The sequence below is a fragment of the Coturnix japonica genome, chromosome 2, assembly GCF_054131305.1.
Source record: "Coturnix japonica strain WE chromosome 2, WE-NBRP24, whole genome shotgun sequence".
Classification (NCBI taxonomy): domain Eukaryota; kingdom Metazoa; phylum Chordata; class Aves; order Galliformes; family Phasianidae; genus Coturnix; species Coturnix japonica.
In genome coordinates this window covers 100,259,079-100,274,151 of record NC_140664.1, presented here as the reverse complement: position 1 = coordinate 100,274,151, position 15,073 = coordinate 100,259,079, and the positions used below count along the sequence as shown (strand labels likewise).

At 46.0% G+C, this 15,073-nt stretch overlaps 1 protein-coding gene across 1 annotated transcript; it reads right to left on the bottom strand.

Annotated features, from left to right (window-relative positions):
* Positions 1-3,265: 3,265 nt before the first annotated feature.
* Positions 3,266-14,796, bottom strand: LOC107309362 (C-C chemokine receptor type 8-like). The gene is made up of 2 exons (XM_015854080.3): positions 14,665-14,796; positions 3,266-4,468 (listed from the first exon to the last, which is right to left on the bottom strand). Exon 2 carries the CDS (start codon positions 4,457-4,459, stop codon positions 3,404-3,406), a length of 1,056 nt encoding a protein of 351 aa, XP_015709566.2. The 5' UTR covers positions 4,460-4,468; positions 14,665-14,796; the 3' UTR covers positions 3,266-3,403.
* Positions 14,797-15,073: the final 277 nt, after the last annotated feature.

Here is a 15,073-nt window from a genome sequence, read left to right as displayed (position 1 = left end):
ATCTCTGATTTGGATGTTTTGCTGCACGCTGCCAAATACTCTTGGGCTAGAATAAGGTCAGGCTTTCCTGTCTAAGAGGATCGCACTACAAAACAGCAGAGAACATGAGACAGGAAAGTGGAGGATTGTGAAACCTTACATAAAAATCAAGAGGTAGAAAGTTCAAAGAGCTACTTACATGTTTTAAAAGCAGCTAGGTAACGCTACCAAACACCAAAAGTAATAGTTGGCACCTCAGCTGGCAATCTGCAGGTGTGACAGCTCCATCCTTGTGAAAAGGGTATGTGCCTTTGCTGTGCAGCATCTGATTAGGACTGCTGTTCTAGGGGCAGCAGTAATTACTTTATTCCATCTCTCCAAAATAATGGTTAGCTTTCAATTTATTTAACAGAACAAGATTGGGGTATATATTCACGTTGCCACACGGCTACAGGGAATCCAAGTAACATCAAATCTGAACATGCCTTGGTGCTTTTGCAGTGGTGTTTGCTGCTGGTGACATCTCAGCACATGAAAACGGGCTGATTCCAGCAATGTGGTTCTGAGTCAATTACAAAATTCTTATACCAGCTTTACTCAGTGACATAACTCTTGAAAGCGAGGAAGTTTTACCTGTACTACATGCTTGTTCCAAGAGAATATTATGCCTGCAAAAGAGGGCAGATTTCTGTTGACAAGTTTCTACTTATAACATATGTGTAACAGCGGAAATGGCAGTACCAGCCCCTTAATGGTACTGTGCTAGGGTACAACTACACCTTGGTTTTGATCTGACAGTGCTGTTACCCAGAACTGTTTCAGAGGATAGAATGCAAAACTTCTGAACGTTTCTTGGCATCTGCCCATGTAAGAATAGCATAAAATCCAGTGGAATTATGGCACCCAAAATGCATTTTCTTGTTCAGAGAAGAGACACAAAGCATCTTGGAGTACGTGACGTGATGCTGGGTACGTGTCTCTCCACTCTGTTATCCCAAAGTAGATCCTTCTTTTGTTGCTTTTTGCAGCCACATTAGACAGTGAATGAGCCTTCTGAAGGGAAAAGTATCCTAAGGACCTGTGGTTGCGTTCTCTGAGGGATCAACCAAGCTGAGCTTAAGGAGAGGATGGGGCTTTGGGTCTCCCCTTTTGGTTTTTAAATACTTGTACTTCATATGCAGCAGAGAAAGAGGAGGAGCTCAAGGACAAGGATGAAGAGGATGAAGAAGCTCTGCAGTAAGTCTGAAGTAAGTCCAGCAAAACCTGTTTTTAGTCTTCTTTGCTTAAGGCTTCACATCTCACTTGGGCTAAATTCTGCTATTACCCTTCTCCCCATCTGATTTCAGCGTGAACTAGCAAGAAAGCAAAGTAATAGCACCAAAGAGTTTGTCTCTTGTCTTGCAGCCTAGAGAGAGCCCTGGCCTGCTGCAGAAAGCATTGCTGTATTAGTGATGCAGGGGTCTTTGGCACATTTTGAGTTCACACTCACAGAATTTTGTGATGGTGATGGAAGTAAGTGTGCAGGTCTGGGGCGCAGCTGAATGGCACTGCAGTCCAAAAATGGGCATTTGAACAATGACAGTGCTTTTGACTGTCTCATCTTTACATGATTTGAAGTGCAGCGAGGTAGGTGAGCACATACTGAAAAATAAGAATTTATTAACCTTGCCCATTACTGCTTATCAGTTCTTGTGAATAACAAGATTGCAGATAGGATCCAATCCCACAGTGTAAAACCAGAGGGTCTTTGAATACCATCGCTAGCTAAAAGCAGTCTTTGCTTTGTGTTGGCTCCAAACCTGTTGTGTCTGAAATGATCATTTACTTGGAATCTAGATGCCTAGGAAGTGCAGGACAATCCCACTTTGTAACCATGAAGGCAGCTCTTTCGGGCTGTAAGTTGTGTGCAGTGTGGATGGGACCACAGCCCTGATTTGATCAACACCATGGGTATCCTTCCCTGCAGCCAGGAGAGCTGGCTCTGACGGGCAGCATTAGTGCCATCAGAGATTATGGCAGCTCATTGGGAAGGGGTCACTGTGTGAGAACTTGCCAGAAATAAATTTCCTTCATCCCTTTTCCTCAAAATACCAAAGAAATGTATTTAAAAAAAACAAAAAACAAAAAACAAAAAACACCAAAACTCCTGTTCTTCCTCCCATTTTTGTCTGAAGTATCGGGTGGTGAGGAAGTAAATGGCACAGAGTAATTCTAACTGAAATACTGCAAAGTTCTGACCACAGGGGAAAGGAATCTGACCTGATGCTGGCCCAGGTATCTTTTTAAACATCAAAGTGCCTGTGCAGTACAAAAACCACAGCAACATGTAAACAGAGAGCTTTGTTTGTACATACCTGGAAGTTTTCCAAGAAGTAAAAATACAGCAGTGAAGATGCAGTGCATTTCTTACCTGATCTTCAAATGTTAGTTGTACTGCTTTAATGGGATTTTGAAAGCAAATTTTGCTCAGCAGGGAACTGGAGATGAGACTGACCTTGCTGAAAACTTCCAGGGCAGCCCTGAATTCCATCAGATGTATTTTGTGGGATACTATCTCAAATATCAGTAATGGCATCCTTTCTTGGACTTCATCTAAGCTTATGAGTCATTAGGAAACCTTTCAGTAGCTGAGGCACACAAAGATGCAATGAATATATTTATTCAAATATAACATGTATAAAAAGGCAGAAAATAATATATGAGAAAAAGGGATGGAGCCTATGTGCTATGTGACATTCTGTGATATTTACATTGAACCACGAACCTTGCAGGCGAGGGATTGGAGAGGTGACATATGGCCAGGCTGCTTTGGTGGGGTTATATTCAAGAGTATACCTCTTTGCATGGGTGGTACAGGGGCACATGGCAGTGTTGCTTTGCTGTCTTCAAAGACATGGCCACCAGAACATGCTGTGGGCAGCAACGTACTAAAGTAACTTGGCAAGCCCCAAGCAGAAGGCCTCTTTATCTGAGAGATGAGGCAGAGGGAAGACTGCCACCGGTCCCTCTTTGCAGCATGGAGCCATCCTGTACTTGTCGCACATCTCTAAGAGTGTACCACCCCCATCCCAGGGAAGCAGGGACTCGTGTAGGAAACAGCTTTCACAAGGCAGAATACGGCTGGGGGCAAGGCAGAAGCCATGCTTTCACTAGGGGAAAAAACAAGCTGGAGAATAAGCAATCTGTTTGCTGAAATATATTGCAAGAGCTCTAAAACCTAATTAAAATTCACCCCATGACCAGTGTGTAGGGTTGCTCCTTTACACTGATGCTCTTTGAAAATTCATTCTGCTGCTCACCATGTGGCATTTCACAGCGCATCCTGAAAGGACATACAGGGTCATCCCCTGGGGACACTGAGCACACAAGGCAGCCTGTGGGGCTCAGGGCAGCCACTTGCTCTGAGGACTGCAACTGGTTGTGCTCAGAGCACTCCAGCACTGTCAGTGCAGCCAGAGATCTGGCTGGGCACCAAAGATGACTGAGTGACCCCAGAGCCTCTGGTGGGGCTCCAAAGGACACGGGCACAGGGTCGAAGCAGCCCTTTCAGGTGGGCTTTGAATGTCACCCCTGCAAAGGCATAGATCACAGGGTTGAGGCAGCAGTGGATGAAGGAAATGGTTTCTGTGAGCTGCAGGGCCAGAGCAATGTGCCTGCTGGCCTGGCAGTTGTCAATGATAAGCAGGCTCTGCAGGGAGTCCAAGAAGAGCACAACGTTGAAGGGGGTCCAGAAGAGGAAGAAAACGATGACAATGATGAAAATCATCTTGATTGCTTTGATCTTGTTCTGATTTTTGCATTTTCGCAGGTTTCTTAGGATCTGGGCATAGCAATGGATGAGGATGCTAAAGGGAATCAAGAGACCCAAGATGTTGGCAGCAAACTGAGTTGTAACCTTCCAGATATTGTTGCCAGGGGGATAAATGGGGACACACTGCACAGACTGCTCAATTTCCAGCTGCTGGTTGAACGCAATGTTGGGTACAGAAGCCAAGCCAGCCACCAGCCACAGGATTAAGCTGATCATTGTGCCGCAGGAAGCTGTCCGTATTTTCATGGCATAGACAGCATGGACAATTGCTATGTACCTGTCAATGCTCATCAGAGTTATAAAGAAAATACTGCTGTAAAAACCCGTGTAATAAATGCCAGCCATTATCTTGCACATTGCATTGCCAAAAACCCACTGATCTGAAGCATAGTATGCTTGGAAAGGGAGAGGCACAACGAAGAGGAGATCGGAGGCCGCAAGGTTCAGCAGGCAGATATCAGTCATCGTCATCAGCCTCTTTCTGGTCAGGAGGATCCAGAGGACCAAGGAGTTTCCCAGAAGGCAGAAGACAAACACAAGGCAGTAAAGGATTGGCAGGAGGAGAGATTTAAACCTGGGAAAGCCATTTCCTTCGTTGCAAGGAGCAGTGTTTTCATCATATCCATAGCCGTATTCTGTTGTGCTTAGGAACTGGTCTGTGGGATTCATCTTGGACTCCTGTGAAGGAAAGAACGAGAGGTAAAGGGTCTGGGTTCTCCCTGTTGGCTTCTTCCTCTGTGCCATATAGATCCTGTAAGTCATGGGCAGAGAGGGACTGCAAAATGTACTCTTAATTGAAAGGTTAGGATTTTTTTGTACCCCCTGGGGTGAGGAAATATTTTGCCCATAGTATGAAGAACCTTATAAAAGTTGGCCAGCTGAAGGGACATCACCTAGCAGCATGTCCATATTCCTAACTGAGCTGCTCAGTGCCAGGTAACAGCCCGTAGGCTAGTTTGCCACTGATAAGTTCGGGATCACCTGTAAGAAACAAGCAACAACATGCAGTGTTGAGCCCAGGGTTGCTGCAGCCAGGCTGCCATCAAGGTGGGCTGGCTGTGCCTGCTGGTAGAGCACAGAGCTTTGTTGCTCTGTCTTCTTTTGCCAAGCCTCAGATTTCAGGTTTAGAGAACACCAGCACAATTTGGTGGGGAGGGAGAGAGCTTCCTCACTTTGTCACTTCTGAAGAATTGCAGTGAATGCAGCTCTTCAGAAGTTTGAGGTTCTTCCCAAAAGTGAGTCAGCACATTAAGCCACTCTTTTGTTTTTCTTCAGATGCCACTTCATGACCACCATAGAAAGGGATCTGGTTGGCTGAGTGAAGTGTTCACATTTTAAGAAGTAAGGTCCTTTCAAAAGACAGAGGATGACTTTGGCTTGTCCCTGCTAGGATATTTACATGTTTGTTGTGCCTTTCATCTATGTGATATCATGGTGGTCGATCCTACCAAAGAGCTTGAAACAGACTGACAGAGAGAAGCATCGCATGTGATAATCATTATCACAATGCAGCAGTAATAATGCAAACGACAGCAATTAATTCATTAAATGCAGTGCAGGTGGTGCAGGGAAGTAGGAGCACCCACATGTGTGGCACAGTGGGGGCTGCAGTTGGAACTCTCCCTGTGCCCCAGGCACAGTGCTGCTGGCACCTCTCCAACCTGCCCCAGCTGCTTTGGGGCACCAGGCCGCTATCAGCCAAAGTCAATCAGTATGTGCTGCATGGAGAAGCTTCTTACAAATATATCCCTCAACCCTGCACAGCTCATTGCTCAGGAATGACCAGGTAATGAGAGAAAGCAGGGCTGCAATCTGCCTTGGCAGTATAATTCTTTCCCATATTCAGCTTTCTGGTAGGGAACCTGTGTTATTAATTTCAGGTTGGTTTTCACGCACATATATTGTGATACTGAGTCATTAGATAATGGTTTATGGCATTTTGAGAAAACATTTACAGCTAATGTTTTGCATCTCATGTGCAACCCTGACACGCTGTTGCTGTGAACAGTCCAGCAATGTTTCATGCTCCTTAGTTACCCGTCAAGGACACACTGAGAGCAGACCATAGGCTCAGCAACTCAAACTCAGAAACAATCAAAATGTAATGAAATATTGAGTTGAGGGTATATACATATGCAGCCATATAAAGATACATAGATAAGATACTTCTGATATGCAGATAGATAGGTAGGTAGGTAGGTAGGTAGGTAGGTAGGTAGGTAGATAGAAAGATAGATAGATAGATAGATAGATAGATAGATAGATAGATAGATAGATAGATAGATAGATAGGTAGATAGGATACATCTGACTTAGGCAGCATTCACAAGTGATTTTGCTGGGCTGAACAGAGCCTGGAGTTGCTCCACTTCAGACTTCACAATGCCTTCCCATGGCCAACACCACTGTATGTTCCCAATCAAGGAACAACACTTCCCACTTTCTCCCCTCTCTCTATTAGTTGACCAAAGAAATCAAGCCCCGACAGCAGCTTTATGGTGAGCATCAAGAGAGGCACAACCAATGCAGGCCCCTTCCCCTGGTTATTAAAGATCACCCATTCCTTTCAAGAGCAGCAGGTTAAAAAGTGTATGGGCTCTACCTCGGGCAGCAAGAAGCCTTCAGGCTCTCGGGCGGCACTGCTCCCTTCTTCTTCTGTCCTCGTCCTCTCTAAGACTCACGAGTTCTCAGAAGGCTTATTCTACTGCTGGTGGGAAAGAATGAGATTTGGTGATAGTGGGTGCTGGATGGGCAGCTGCCAGTTACAGAGAAGGTTTTGAGACAAAGTGAAGGGCTTGAAGCTGCGGTAAACAGGAAAAGGTGAGAGGGCTCAAAAAGACATGCTGCAAAACAAAAAGTCAAAGACAGCTCTTTGTGAAGGCAGTAAAGGTGTAACAGTAAGAGGTGTTCTCTTTAGCAGAACTTTTCCAATCTGCCCTTCCTCACAAACACCCCTAATTTAAGCAAAAAATGGCCAGTGTCTTCACATGGTCATGTCTCCATTCTGTGATTGCTGGACGCGCCAAGTGCTGGACACTCACAAATTTGCACAGATCCATCAAACTCAGTAATTCTGCAGCTTCTTACAGAAACAGAGAAGTGATTTCCAAGAAGCATAGTTTAGTTTTTTTGTTTCCTTCTGCTGATACCAACCTGCATACTGCAGCCTGATGAAGTCCCTTCCTATCAGTAGCGAACAACCTCTGAGCAAAACAAGAACTCACAGTTACCTCTGCATCTTTGCAGTCATCTCTTAAGCATCCTGTGTTCGACTGGGGACGTTTTCGAGTTTCTTTGTTCCCCTGGGATTTCTTAAAGTGTGTTTTGGTTCATTTGGGACACAAGGTCAGAAATAAAATGGTGGAATGAGGGCAGGCTTGACTACTTTTATTTTACACAAGCACTTGAAATCGTTTCACGCTTTATGAAAAACTGTAAACTATGGTAGTGCTCTGTAAGGCAGCCAAATGATACACTTTGCATCCATTAATCTCAGCAATTTTCCTCACTTCCAGAGAACTCAAAAGATTTGCCAGGAGCCCCAAAGAATATCCAGAGCATGACTGTCGTTCATGTTATAACCCATTCTCCAACAGTGGCCAGCAGCTTCAGCCCCATGTAACCTTACAGTGTGTAGATTGTTGTATGAACATGCAACGAAAGGCAGTCTCAAACAGCAGTGTTAAATTCTGCAGACAGATGAAGTAAAAGGGAGAAAATGGGCTGGGGGATAAAAGAAGCTGCCTAACAAAGGACCTGGTGCAGTCAAGAGCACGGTCGAAAGGACCAGAGTTGTCCCATGAGGTGTTCACAGTGCTGCCAACTACTCGACATCACCCATTTGCCAGGTGCTATCACCTAGCAGTCACAGCTCCTCTTCTTTATTTTACCTATTTATTTTGTTCTTTTATTTCTTTACTTTGTAGAATTTATTTCTGGAACGTTGTTGGAGTAGAACTTGATTTTACTTTCTTCCTCTTATCTACATTTCATTTTAGTGGTTAATAATATGTCAGTAGCACGGCCCACTGTTACAGACATATGGTACAGCATAATGCAGTTCTGTTATATTTCCTTTTTTGGCTTTAAAAATCACTAAGGCCAGCATACATTATTTCTTCTTACAGTCAAAGCATCAGTCAACATCAGTGCCCTTTTATCCACAGGATGCTTTTTGTGTTAGTTGCTGTGAAGCCAATAAAAGAATGAAGTCTTCCAATAAAATGTGTATTTTTTTATTTTTAAAATTTATTCATATTCTAAAATGAGAAAGAATTTTATATATGTATATATATATATATGTATATATGTTTTAACTGTGGTTGCCCCACCCTGGAGGCACTGAAGGCCAGATTGGATGGGGCCCTGGGCAGCCTGATCTAGTGGATGGCAGGGAGGCTGGAACCAGATGGTCTTTGAGGTTCCTTCCAACAGGAGTCATTCTAAGATTCTATGTTTCTATGTTTTTTTAATGGGAAGTTCTCCAATGGTGTATTTTCTCCAGCCTCTGTTCTATAAGCTCAGAAAAAAAATGTGTCATGATGTGGGACAGCAGAGAAATGTCAGAAGAGATGCTGCTTGTACAGTATAGAGGGGAAAGAGGTCCAGGACCTTAAAGGTGAGGAAAAGAGCTTCATTCAACATGGAAAAAGATAAACTGCAAGTGAAGGGGCCTGGCAACTGCAGTGGCAGGACAGCTTTGGGCAAGCCAGAGAGGACTGCACTGGCAAGGGTAGTGATGATCTGGTAAGGGGGAGAGGGTATGTGGGGGCTTTTTCAAGAGCCACTGGAAAGCTTGGAAGAGGGTATCTGGTGGAGACAGGGAAGATGTGTCTCCAATACAACCCATATCCTTCTAGATACTTTTTCATCATTTGAGTGGTATTGGCCATGCTGGCAAACAGGATTTTCCTACCCAACTGATGAGCAGCCCTTTAAAGTTCATCTGAGGAGGATAGGAAAGCAGAAAGTGCAGTAAATGAGCAGAAGCAGTAAGATAAGTAGGATATCAGGCTGGATATTAGGAAACATTTCTTCTCAGAGGGAGCGGTGCTGCGGTGGCACAGGCTGCACAGGGAGGTGGTGCAGTCACCGTCCCTGGAGATGCTCAAGACCCGTGTGGATGTAGCACTGAGGGACGTGGTCAGTGGGCATGCCATGCTCCATACACCCAGAATTACAGACCAAGAGCCATGTGGCATCACTGCTTTGGTGACACCACCAGTGCGCTGGCTCCTCAGCCACCACCCAGGCTAGAATTGAAAGGAAAATGTCACCATATGAGGAGTGTCCTGACTCTTCTCCTCATGGCTAGGCAACAGGCATTGAGTTTTCATGTGGGCACTGGGGAACCTCACACCTCAAGGCTCTGTGCTGCACTTCCCTTTAGTTGCTACCTGCTACCATTCTTACCACAACACCACTCTTGTTTATTTAACACATCCACCACAAAGTTACAGTTTCTGCTGCTTTATCTTCTGTTAGAGCGGTGCCTTCAGAGGGGAAAAAAATGTGCAGCACTTTGTCTACCCAAGGGCTTGTTAGCCCAAAGGTGACTGCCACATGGCAATAACGTGGAGCTCCAAACCACCCAGACCTCACAGGCAGAGGCTGTGGCCAAAGTGAATCTTGCCACTAGACAAATAGCATTGCCAAGTTCTCATCTCTCACAGAGATGTACAGAGCACACTTGTTGAGGCCCAGACAGCTGTCCCAAGGTGTTTTCTTCATCGATATCCCCATGGCAGCTCCTCAGCATTGGGATGGTGGCTGTTAGTGGCTGCAAAACTGCTACACCTACTCTTGTGGAAACCTTTTTCCTCCTACAGATGATCTGGATGAATCAAGCTTGAGCATGAGGAGGAAGCTTCGGTTCCAACAGAATACACCAGTAGCAAGATTGAGCCCTGGCCTGAGGATTGAGGGCATTGAGCCCACCAGCAGCTCAGGCCTTTGGTGTGGCTGGTGGAAGGCCTTGCCCCATGCACACAGGTGTCAGTGCAACAGCTTTTAGGGAAAGGTGGGAATGGAAACAAAGCTCAGACAGAACGTCCCAAGTCAGAAGGGACTCACAAGGATAACCGAGTCCAACACCCAGCTCCACACAGCACCACCCAGAACTCTATGTCTGTGAGCACTGTCCAAACACTCCCTGAGCTTTGGGGCCGTGCCCACTGCCCACACCCAGGCACCTAAATATCAGAAAACTTCCATAGAAGTAAAATGTGTTGGTTTCACTGATTTCTGATTGGTCAGCAAAATTTTGCCTTGTATTACTGTAAAACAGTGTTGATGTCTGTTGTCTGTTGATGCAGACACATAGAAGCATATATTTAGCATTGTCCTGCCCACCTCCTGCAGCAGATGCTGGCTGCACACAAGCTGGGAGCCAGGGAATCCTCTGAACACTGATGCTGACTTTGTTGGGGAGGAACAGCTGGTGGTGTTGTGTGGGGTCTGGACCACCTCCCTGTTCTCCACACTCTGCTTCCCATTGTCAGCTCTAAAGCTGCACAGATTATGGCTTTGACAGCTGCAGACTTGCACAACCGCTCCGTTTCACCACAGCAGAAATCAGTGCGTTGCAAAATGTCCAGGACAGTAACTCATTCATAACAATGTGAGCAGGGAATGGGGTTTTCTCAATCATGTTTTGCAACAGAGTCACTTCAGGGTGAAAAGAAGCAACCAAACACATACCTTCAGCACAAGGACCCTCCTATGCTCATCCCTTGGATGATGCTACTTTCACATCCTGTTTCTTTCCCACTTAGGTTTTTAAATTCTTTCTGTCTTATACCTTTTGAATGCCAACAAATGGGCACCTCTGTTTTGCCTCAGGGCTGAGTATAGTACAAGCAAGGATCAATTAACAAGATGACAGAAGACTGGGATGGATGGGATGCTGAGGGGTCCCTTAGCTCAGTTCCTTCCACATGGGTGCTCAGCCTGCTCCTACAGCCCCTGCTTTCCCCCATTGCCTTACAGTTCACCCAAGTGCTTCTGCAGCCTCTCTCCTAGCAAAGCTGTCTTAATATTCAATCCAAAACTCCCTTGGTGTGATTTAAGTCAGTTATTTGTCCTGTCTGTGGAAGGTCAGGTGCCACTTACTTCCAAATTCTTTAGAATATTTATAGGTCTTGTTCCCATTTAACCTGAGTAGATCTTTTTTTTCTTTTTCAGGTCATGGTTTCTAAAGTGTTAATTGTAGCCACTCTTATTCAGCAGCTGTCCAGTTGTCCTTAACCTTTTTCCAATACAGTGCTCAAAACTTGATGCTGAGCCCCAGCTGAGGTCTGACCCCAGCAAAGCAGGACAAATGAGTCCCTTCCCTGGGACAGCTGTTGGCTTCTGCAGTCACGTAGCGTCACTGATTCATGCTTCCCTCTTTTTTCTCCAGAACTTCTGCCTTCCTCATCTCATAGCCTTGGCTGAACTTGCCCCAGTACAGGGCTGTTACTCCTGGCCTTTTTAATTTACCAGCCTTACTTTGAGAAATCATCCTGTCCCTTTTTGTCTTTGAAGCCACGCCTAAGTTGGTGAAAAGCAGAAATAAAATGATGAAAACCTGCACTGGTTCTTCTCCCAGAGTGTTAATGAGAATGCTGACTCCTGCAGGGAGAGAGAGCACTCCAGGGGTCAGAACAAGGTGCACTTCTGTTGAACAACTTGATTAGTGATCTGGTTAATGGGGCAGAGTGCACCATCAGCAAGTTTGTTGATGACATGAAACCAGGTAGAGTGGCTGATAACACCAGGAGGTTGTGCTGCCATCCAGATGGACCTGGACGGGCTGGAGAATGGGCTGAAAGGAGCCTCGTGAAGTTCAACAAGAAGTGAACCCGAGGAGGAACAACCCAAGGCACCGCGACAAACTGAAGCATGGGAGATTCCCTCTGAACCTCAGGAAGCACTTTGATGTGTGGGTGACGGAGCACTGGCACAAGTTGCTCAGAGATGTGGTTTAAGTACGCATCTCAAGGAGATGAGATGCATGCATGTTGTGGTTCCAGCTCTCCCATCTCCCTCTGCTCTCCCCAGGGACAAGCAGAGAGGTTTTCTTCATGCTGCTGCCCACAGAGAGGTGTGAGGAGGGTTTGGTAATGCTGCAGATAAATCTGTATCTAAGCTGCTGGTAAACAGGAAGCTGCCGAGCAGCTTCGTGCTCTTTCTCGGTTTTTTAAAGTTCTTTTGGTCTGCCTTTTGTAGCAGCTCTTTTTTGCTTATTTCATCTCAGGAAATATATTTTCTGCCACCTCTTTCAGGAAATGTGCAAGATAGAAAGAGTGTTGTAAACCTCATGGTTAGCTCAGCCTGCTCGGAGGTTGGTGGTGAGTCAGAGCACCGGGCACCAAGGACACAGCAGTTGCACTGGCAGAAGCCCACAGTCAAGCTAATGGTGGTAGTAAGGCTGAAGGGATTTGACTGCGGAATACAGACTCTTGTACATAGTTGTACAATGATCAGACTTTGCACCAGTATCAGCAATGGTTTTCAAAGCCTTTTAGTCAAGAGCATCAGGGCACAGCTGCTGTCCACAGCTGCAGCACCAGGCTCTTTGGAATTTATTTTCAACCCCAAAGGGCCACCAGTGAGCCAAACCAGGCTCCCTGCCACCCACTGCAAACAAGGGCAGCCCCTCCAAGCTGCTGCTGCAGAGCTTACTGGGGAGAGAGACAGCCACCACAGATATGTGGCCTGCAGGGATCAGTGCTCACCACCTTCAGATCCACCCCTGATCTTGCAGCTAGTGATACCTTCAGGCCCTCCATTAAGCCTGAAAGGGAGGAGAGTTATACAGATGGATTTTCAGGAAGAAGGAAGGTGAGGCACAGCTGGACTAAGGTGGCTTTGCTGCCAAGTGGCTGACTGTGCGCTGGTGGGATGGTGCACTGTGCATCTACCCTTCATGCCATCTTAAGCCTTCACACCAAGGAGGACTCTTTAGGCTAGGAAGGTAAAGCAGAGACCCCATCTCACCACTTCTATGACATCCAGATTTATTTATTTATTTGCTGTCTTACTCTTTTCTGATACACTGCAATAGTTCCAAGAAGCACCAAGATTTTGTACCTTCCCTTTTTCAGGTTTATAGGTACAGGATAAAAGTCAAACACTGAGTTCAGTCATTGCAGTCACTAGGTATGAACATGTATTTCTGACCAAGAGCAAACACAAGACCACCGTTCACATGCAGGACATATGCTGATCTCTCCACATTTCTTGAGGAAAGTAAACGACACCCAAGTAATCTGGAAGTCATCAGCTGAGCCACAAGGCTTTACGCAATCTGTGAAGAAAAAGGAACTTCTTGGATTTGTCTCAAGTAATACTGAATATTCAGTCATGAAAAAGATTGCCTTGGATGCCTGTGTTTCATCTACAAGCCTTCGTTAAAGAAGGGCCCAGAGCACAAATGATGGTGGTCAGCACTGGGAGACCCTCGCACTTGACTTTGCCAATATGAGTTGTCAGAAGCTGGGACTAAGAGGGTTTGTCTTTCTGATTACATAGGACTGTTATCAGAATGAGGGGTCCAAAGGAGAACTTTCCCAGAAAGAGCGGTGCTGCAGTGGCACAGGCTGCCCAGGGAGGTGGTGCAGTCATTGCCCCTGGAGGTGTTCCAGAACTGTGTGGATGTGGCACTGAGGGACGTGGTCAGTGGGCATGGGTGGGTGGGCTGGTGTTGGACAAGGTGATCTTAGAGGGCTTTTCCAACCTTAATGACTCTAGGATGACTCTAGGAAAGATAGATCAGAAGAACCCCTCACTTATTCTTGCTGTGTCTCGCTTTAATTTTCTAAGTCTTCAGTTTTAGAAAATTTAAAATGGAAAATTAAAACAGAAATGTTCCACTGCAGTGCAGTAGAATAGATCAGTAGTTCAAGAGAACAAAACGAAATCATACCATTAAGAAAAAAACAGTGCACAAGGTTTTGGGGTTTTCTTTGCCTTTTGAAATGTGAATTGGTATTCTGATAAGACATCAGACAGCAGCTGACCACAGGTACCACAAGAGGTTAACATTTGATGTGCTTCTCAGTAATGCATGCTGTTCAAGTACAAGTGTGCTTCTAACGTTTTCTTTTATCTTGTCAGTGTTAAGCTTTGTATAAAGCACTTCTACCTCCTCTCCTGTTGCTCAAACAAAGGAGGTGACTGTACAGAGAAATAACACAGCTGTCTTGAGCCTCTGTAGAACCTCTGATAGAAAAGGATTATTACACCTCTCAACTCATTACAAACTCAGCCCTGCCTGCCTCTGGGAATCTCGAACCTTATATCCGGAGAAGCTTTTAGTAAAAATTTGTGTTCTGTTGTATCTTAGGTCAGGGGACCAAAACTATGGTCTGGTGGTGGCCAGCATTGTGCAAGGGATCCTCAGGTGTTACAGGACCTGCCCAGAGCGGTTTTCTCCAGCCTTCCACCTGATTTCTGATCCCAAGGATGCTTTCCTTCAAGAAACTACCTAAGAAGAAAATTCATGTATGCTTTTGGCCTGAGCTGAACGCATCCTCTGCTCCTTCCTAGCACAACTGACTTCAAATCCTCCCTTTTCTCAGGTGCAGGCACTGGGGACCAGCTTACAGCAAGTGGAAGCCCCAGGTTGCTGGCAGAGGCATTGGCTCATTGCCGGAACACACAAGCACAACTATGTGGGGATAGAGGATGCTGGAGCAACTGAATTTGCAAGCAAGTGCATGTGCAGCTGCAGGAGGAGGCATGGAGCAGCAATTTGGTCTCAAGGAGTCCAAAATACAAAAGGATGGTGCAAAAAGGGAAACAGCAGAGCCAGTGAGAGGGTTTGGGAAAGCTGTGCCCGACAGTGGGTTGGCAAAATGCATTCCCATGCACATGCCTTCAGATGCTACCTACCTTTCCGTCAGTTCAGCTTCAGCCTCCTTCTCCTCCTGGGCTGGTGCTGTGAGAGCTGTGCGGAGGCAGCGTGTGGCTGCAGGCAGGAGCAGTGTTCAGTATGGGCAACAGCTGCTGGCTGCAGGCTGCCGGGAGGTGTGGGCAGGAGCAGAGGCTGGCATGGAGACAACACTTTGGACACAGAGGCTGCCCCCCTTCTGAGAACTCAGCTACACTTACAGTCCAGTTTCTGGACTACATGTTGCTCTGTATGAAAGCTGTGATCTCCCTGATGGCTGCGGCTGCCAGATCTCTGCCTCTAATTGTGAGATGCGATCTTGGCCCAATAGCCAGAGCTCCCTCCAGCAGCAGAAGTCTGGGGCTCATCCAGGCCTCACACCTCAAACCTCCTCTCCCTGGAAGCCAGCAC

Bases quoted from the DNA above. Each gene is read 5' to 3' on its own strand.
- LOC107309362 (XM_015854080.3), bottom strand. From the start codon at position 4,459: ATGAATCCCACAGACCAGTTCCTAAGCACAACAGAATACGGCTATGGA.